Source organism: Palaemon carinicauda, chromosome 5 (genome assembly GCF_036898095.1).
Source record: "Palaemon carinicauda isolate YSFRI2023 chromosome 5, ASM3689809v2, whole genome shotgun sequence".
NCBI lineage: Eukaryota > Metazoa > Arthropoda > Malacostraca > Decapoda > Palaemonidae > Palaemon > Palaemon carinicauda.
In genome coordinates this window covers 168,707,222-168,714,721 of record NC_090729.1, presented here as the reverse complement: position 1 = coordinate 168,714,721, position 7,500 = coordinate 168,707,222, and the positions used below count along the sequence as shown (strand labels likewise).

Genomic DNA, 7,500 nt, shown 5'->3' with positions numbered 1-7,500 from the left:
TGTTTGTGTATTTATTTGTTTGTATGCCTGTCTGTGTGATTGTGATTCACATAACTCAAATTTTTTTGGACCAAATCGTGAAATTTGGAGGTATGATTGGCCATGATTCAAGGACAATTTTATCAGATTTGGGAAGTGATTGAGTCAAAAGTTAAGGTCAAGGTATCGAAAAAGGTCAAAAACGTCTTTTTGCCATATCGTGGTCAATTTTTATCCGATTTGTACGAAACTAGTGCCAAAATGTACATAATTCAATATCCTATTTTGAAATATGCAACATGATATAGGCGAAGGTATGCGCTCTACCGAGTGCCCATTCTAGTTACTATATAGATATAAATAATAATATTGTTATAATGTACGCAAATGTCTTGCGCCAATGGGTGCAATAAATTGATGCAAACAATTCTCTCTCTCTCTCTCTCTCCTCCTCTCTCCTCTCTCTCTCTCTCTCTCTCTCTCTCTCTCTCTCTCTCTCTCTCTCTCTCTCTCTCTCTCTATATATATATATATATATATATATATATATACATATATATATATATATATATATATATATATATATATATATATATATATATATATATATGTATATATATTATATATATATATATATGTGTGTGTGTGTGTGTGTTTGGGGGGGGGATGTATGCGTATGCATTGCTTCCGTAAAAGACAACATCGAAGCACCTTTCGGCGTTTTGCTAGTTTTGGTGGCCAGACATTAAATCCTTATCATAGCTACCTTCTCTTATTCTAATTTCCGGAATCACAGCTTCTATTTTTTATAATAGTTTTAAATATCAAAGGCAATTACTATGGCGTTTTAATTTTATTAAAAAATTTTATTTATCAAGTTAAAATTATAATCACACATGCTCTAGTATGAGTGTAAATACTGATGACATTATAACAAATTCGAAAATTGATTCCAATAATTTTGTAAATCAAATTGGACCGCTCTCCATTAAGGCGTGTTAAGAGATTATATATTCAGTAATAGAATCGCCCATCAGTAATTGGAATCGATAATTGAATTAGTTATCTGGCATAACTTTGTAAAGCTACATGCGACTGGTGTAAATTCTGGAAATTCCTGCTTTGTCCGGTATAATGAACAATATTTATTACTGGGGGTAGCTAGCATGTAGCTTTGAAGGTTCTGTATCTTGCGATTAGCTGTGTCTTCTCTCGGGAAACTCCATAATTGAAAGCCTAGAGACAAAATCAAATGGAAGATTATGAAGGACAAATTGTAATGTCAAGAGAAATAAGAAATACTAAATACAGAACAAAATGGATAAATGCATTCAGATCAACGCCTTCATTAGAAATAGTTTTTTAGGATATTGAAAATAATTTTCTTAAATCTTGAGGTGCGTCGGAATGTTTGCTTTTGCAGACTTGAGCCGGCATGCTTTTTTTCCCCACGTATACCTCATAATTGTTTCCCTAGGATAGTCGGGTAATTAGAATAAGTTGATTAGATAAGAAATCCTTATCCAGGTTATTTGCATATTCCTTAATGAGTTTGAAAGTAATGCATCAGAATAAGTTTCCTGTCTCATTCATCCTCGTCATTTTCGTTATTTATGAACACATGCTTTAAACTAATTTTATTCTATTTATAGACTAATTATCTCTTGATTCTCCTCCTCCTCTTCGGCATTACCTCCAAAGATCTTTAGCATGGCATAAATTGGTGTGAAACTGGAACAGGTCAATGACTCCTTTGCTAAACTATACCAGAAAGAAAACTAATGTAATAAAAGATTGTAACTAACTAGTTCAGACCGTAGGAACGTGATGCCGTCCCGAATAGGAACAATGTACAGTTGGACACAGCAATTCATGGTACACCTGGCTCTTAAGAAGTGCATCCAGCCACACCCTTACTCCGCGGAGAGTTCTTGTATTTAACCCCACCCACTACCTCTGCCACATCTCTCTACACTATCTGTTTGGTTACTCTCCGCGAAGTAAGGATTTGACAGGGTGCACTTCTTTGGATTGAAATGTACCAGGGACTTCCGTGTCCAACTGTACTCTCATTCTGCAGACTTTCGCAATTAGAAAAAAAAAATGTATATAGGTATGCATTACGTTCCACCATATAAAGATAATTCAGAATAAGTGCGAATTCATTACGAAACAAGTCTGTAAGGCGGAAGGTATCACAAGGAAATTTACTCACGAAAATTCAACCGAGTAAAAAGAAGCCCTTGAAGAAGTACACGTGTACTTGAAGACGGAAAACAAAATGAATTATTTTAGTACTCTATAGACCTGGAGAACAGAGAGAGAGGAGAGAGAGAGAGAGAGAGAGAGAGAGAGAGAGAGAGAGAGAGAGAGATGGAATTAACTGTTGAAATAGTCATCATCGTCTCCTCCTACGTCTATTAACGCAAAGGGCCTCAGTTAGATTTCGCCAGTCGTCTCTTATCTTGAGCTTTTAATTCAATACTTCTCCATTCATCATCTCCTACTTCGCGCTTCATAGTCCTCAGCCATGTAGGTCTGGATCTTCCAACGCATCTAGGGCCTTGTGTGGCCTGGGAAAAAAAAAGAAAAAAAAAAACTGCCGATACAAGCGCGATCTTTCGTGGCCCATTACCGTGTTTGTCGGATTGATGCAAGACGTGCAGTGAAGGTTGACCTAGATCCGAATATAATTAGGGGGCGATCGTTGTGACCTAATTTCCCTGTTAATCGTATTTTAAATCCAGATTTTCAATGGCACGAGAACCCAGTGCTCTCAACAGTGAGTATCGGATCGAAGAAAAAAAGGAAAGAGAATATTTTTTAGCAACATTGGAAAGAGAGATTGCTGCTGATTTAAAAAATAAAAATGCTAATCAGTATTATTTGCCTTATGGTAATGTCATTAATACAGCTTATTTTATTATTATTATTATTATTATTATTATTATTATTATTATTATTATTATTATTATTATTTGCCTTATGGTAATGCCATTAGTACAGCATATTTTATTATTATTATTATTATGAGGTAATAGAAACGAAAATAATGATATTGATCACAAATACACATCTTTAAAGCTCATAAAGGCAATAAGCTTCCTACAACTAAAACAAACATACAAATACACACTCTCACACATACAACATGCCTAAAGAAAATTAAAAAAGAAAGAATAGTATAATAAACAGCATGTCAAAATTCCTGCATACAAATATACAAGGAAACGATACTTATTAATATACTTACATCGATATCAAATGCATTCACACTGGAATCACGCAACCCCGCTGGAAGTTGTGATACTGGACTGAGGAAGGTCATGGAACATCCCCTCCCACCTCTCCTCCTCCCCCACATCGTAATCGGGGAAATTTTCACGTTTGCTAATCTCCTCAGGCAATTATCTTTCCTGCAAATCCCTAATTGCGAATTCTACTTCTGATATCATTTACGTGTGGATTATCCCTTCCTCCGAAATAATTATAAAACGCGGTTTCGCCAAGAGGAGAATCTGGAAGTGTCTACTGTTAACGGCTCGTCTTCTGAGAATGCCAACCTCGTTGTCAGCTGGTTGCTGATGTTACCTAGCGTTTTTTTTTTTTTTTTTTTTTTTTTTTTTTTTTTTTTTTTTTTTTTTTTTTTTCCACTGTTGGTTTCTGATATCATTGTGAGCTTATCCATTTTACATTATTAGGTTCATTCGACATTTGGTATTATAGGATCCACCTTCATCTTTTTTTTTTAATTTCTAGATTTTCTGCAGTAAAAAAAACATTGTATCAGCTACGCTCTCTTTTTCAATCCACCTTCCCCCTTTTTTTTTTTTTAATTCTAGGTTTACTGCATCAATAAAATATTGTATCAGCTACGCTTTCATTTTTTGAAATGCTATAGCAGCACAATTATGTTTAATTGAGAAACGTTAAAACCTGCTTTTATTTATTATTATTATTTTTTTTTTTTTTTTTTTAGAAAATACTTTATTAGAGAAATAGAATCAAACTCAGCAAGGTAAGAAGGATTTTCACTTTCTATTTTTTTTTTTTTTGGAGCCGAGGAAATATTGTGACAGCGGGAAACCTTTCTCATTTCAGGTCATACAAGACAAAGTCCACCACATAGAGGACTGGCCCATATACCCGGAGGCTTTCTACGAACAGAGTGGCACTGAACTTAGGCCGCAACCCGTAGGAGATGAAATAGGTCGCTTAGTTTACCACTACTATCCTACTAGTTCTGTCAACTACGTGAGTATTTTTATCATTAGCTGCAGTTCATTTTCATTTAGTCCTGTTGCGTCGTAACTCAATTAGAAAATTAGTTTCAGTTTTTTACGTTATTTAAAAAAATCATATATTAGGTATTTTATGCAATTTTGAACAACTTGAAATATTTCGTGTCTAATGCAGTATTATTGGATTTATATAAAGATATTCTCATTCATATTTACGAGGCTAACTTAAAAATTATAATTAGACTCGTAAATTTGATTGAAAAAATTTTCTATGATATGGGTTCACACGGACTTATGCTACTTGGAAAAATATATAGAAAAATATGTTTAAAGAAAGGAAAGAAAATAGAAAAAGATATTGCATTGCCTGTTTAGCTAAAAAGATGACGAAAATTCCAAAATAACGAGTTGACGGAACAGTGCATATACTATAGTTATCCTAAAACTCATTATCGCTTTGGTAAATTTCCTTCTCGTATAATTACACAGATTTTGATTAAAGCTTAATTGTATATGGCTTGCTTAATTAACGAAGATTTGCCTAGGGGATTTGTGAGTGAATCTTTAACTATAGAGGTTATAATTGATTGATTGGTTAATTTTATGTTTTCTGGCATCCTGACATCGAAGGTCATTGGCGCCGATATTATTTGTTATAAATAAAGGATAAAAGGATATTCAATTAAAAGCCATAAAAACGAGTATGATCATTTTATAGTTAAATAGCTTTCAGAAGACTTTCTGAAATAAATCTAAAAATGCCGCTAGCATGGTACAGCAAGCGTCTAAAGTGAAGCTACAAATTTCAAAATTCATGGTAATTTTTTAGAAACTTTAATGGAGTTGCCAGTTGGTATAATTTATTCTAATTATTGTCATCTTCTTTATCTGCTAATAAGTATCAGTGATTAATTGTAGAACCACGGAAGGTATTCCCCCAGTGAATGGTTAATATTAGTTCCGTGTTATAGTTCCCACTTAGTGAATTTTGAACGAAAACCTCTGAAATTTGTAGTTTCACTTTTGACGTCTACTGTACAACACATTCTGCCCAATTAATATTCTTGTTATTGAATCTTTTTTTTTTTTTTTTTTTTTTTTTTTTTTTTTTTTTTTTTTTTTTTTTTGCAGTTTTCCCGATCGTGCGTGGGAGGTAACAAGTTCCTAAACGAAGATGTCCGTCCTCCGCTGGAAGACGAAAATGATACGACTTTGCAGTTCGAGTCGAGGTTCGAGTGCGGAAATTTGGGAAAGGTAGAATAACAGATTCTCTCTCTCTCTCTCTCTCTCTCTCTCTCTCTCTCTCTCTCTCTCTCTCTCTCTCTCTCTCTCTCTCTCTCTCTCTCTCTCTCTCTCTCTTCTGATAACTTTTTATATCATTATCTTTTAAAGGCGGTTAAATAGATTAAATTGAACTAGATATCAAAGCTTACTCTTGTGTTGCTATAATATTGAAGAATAATTATGCAAACATCGTTCTCGTTTTTGTGTGCTTATTTGTTAATTTTCTTTGTTCTTCTTCATCTGTGTTAATTTACTACGGTTGTGTTCATCCTAAATCTTTTATTTATGTAATAGAATACTTAATTATTTGATTTTTGGGCCTCAGGCTGTGCAAGTTTCAGAGTGCTACTATGAACTGCACTTGAGAGCAGACATGTACACATCCCGTCACACGCAGTGGTTCTACTTCGCTGTTTCAAATACCAGAAAAGACATTACTTACAGGTTCGTATACCGCTCGTACTCTTCTTTAAGAAATATTCGATTAGCTTTCTGTTTGTCATTCTATATGTGTATACACACATTCACTGTATATATATATATATATATATATATATATATATATATATATATATATATATATATATATATATATATAATGTGTGTGTGTGTATGTGTATGTGTGTGTGTGTGTTTGTGTGTGTGTGTGTGTGTGTGTGTGTATCAGGTATTGACGAAGTAACGTCTCTCAGTAACTGTTTTGCTAAAGATCTGACAACTACTTTTCTTTGTTTTATGGAGTTGGGAAATATCTTAATCGTCTCCCTATAGTTTGGGTATCTTTTGCCCTAAGACCAAAATTTTTGACATATTTTAACACTTTGTCGTCAATCTTGATGGAATAAACATCTCCAATGATGAACAAATATAGGAACAAAAAGCATTGTTTACATGATGAAAATTTCATGGAATCCCATATACAAATATTAGCAGTAGCAGACGCTATATTTTATACACCATTAAATATTCCATTGCCAAGGATACATCTCCCATTGCTATTTACTGCTGTTTAAGAATAAACTAAATTTACAATTAAAAGAATAGTAATTTTTACCTCTTTCCATCATGAACTATTATCATGACGTCATCCTTGCAGATTCTCAATAGTGAACCTGAACAAAGGAGACAGCCTCTACAACCATGGCATGCGTCCGCTCATGTATTCAAGCAAGGAGGCCGAGATTCATTCCATCGGCTGGAGGCGATGTGCTACTAATATCGTTTACTTCAAGAATCATGACAGGTACTGTATCATTTACTCGGGAATTTAATGGATGTAATCTCTTCTTGTCGATGTAAAATAATTATCGTGTATCTATAGGAGATAAATCCTCAGATTTCTCTTATAGTTTATATATGAAAGATGTGTTTTAATGTTGTTACTGTTCTTAAAATATTCTATTTTGATTGTTCGTTACTTCTGTTGTAGTTTATTTATTTCCTTTTTTCCTTTCCTGGCTGCTATTTTTTTCCTGTTGGAGCCCTTGGGTTTAAAGCACCTTGCTTTTCCAGCTATGATTGAAGCTTATATAGTAATAATAATGATAATTAAAAAAAAGCCTCGTTTGAGTTCCATAGAAAAGTATCCTCATAACCCCAGTATCCTCAAAAAGTCCGAGAAAGTCTATTGATAAATGTATCTTATAACTATTTAAAATGACTGAAAATATCCTTCAATTCTTTTCCCTTACGTGAGTCAAAATTCTTCACATGTGAAGGACTAATATTCCAGAGACATCTTCGATAGCCTAAGAAAACGGTCCCTGGTAGTGAATGAGTTTCATCATAAAATTAATTAGAAAAACATTTAACTTCTATCTGTTTATTTGTTTGCTTCTCACCAGCTTAAAACTCGCTAAGTTACGGATGAACTTTGATGAAAATTTCAGGATATGACAGAAATGGGCTAACTTAGATGGGATTAGATTTTGGGGTTGATTCGGATCACCGTCTGGGTCCAGGATTTTTAAAAGGATTCTTCCATTGCGAGATTGGT

The 7,500-nt window shown here is 33.8% G+C and overlaps 1 protein-coding gene across 4 annotated transcripts in view; it reads left to right on the top strand.

Moving 5' to 3' along the window:
- LOC137641601 (cytosolic carboxypeptidase 2-like) overlaps window positions 1–7,500 on the top strand; it is a 306,984-nt gene that overhangs the window by 272,432 nt on the left and 27,052 nt on the right. For all 4 annotated transcript variants that reach the window (XM_068374319.1, XM_068374320.1, XM_068374321.1 and 1 more), the window contains exons 3-6: window positions 4,081–4,233; window positions 5,352–5,474; window positions 5,830–5,948; window positions 6,601–6,747. In XM_068374319.1, coding sequence (XP_068230420.1) covers window positions 4,081–4,233; window positions 5,352–5,474; window positions 5,830–5,948; window positions 6,601–6,747 — 542 coding nt within the window. The remainder of the gene's footprint in view (window positions 1–4,080; window positions 4,234–5,351; window positions 5,475–5,829; window positions 5,949–6,600; window positions 6,748–7,500) is intronic.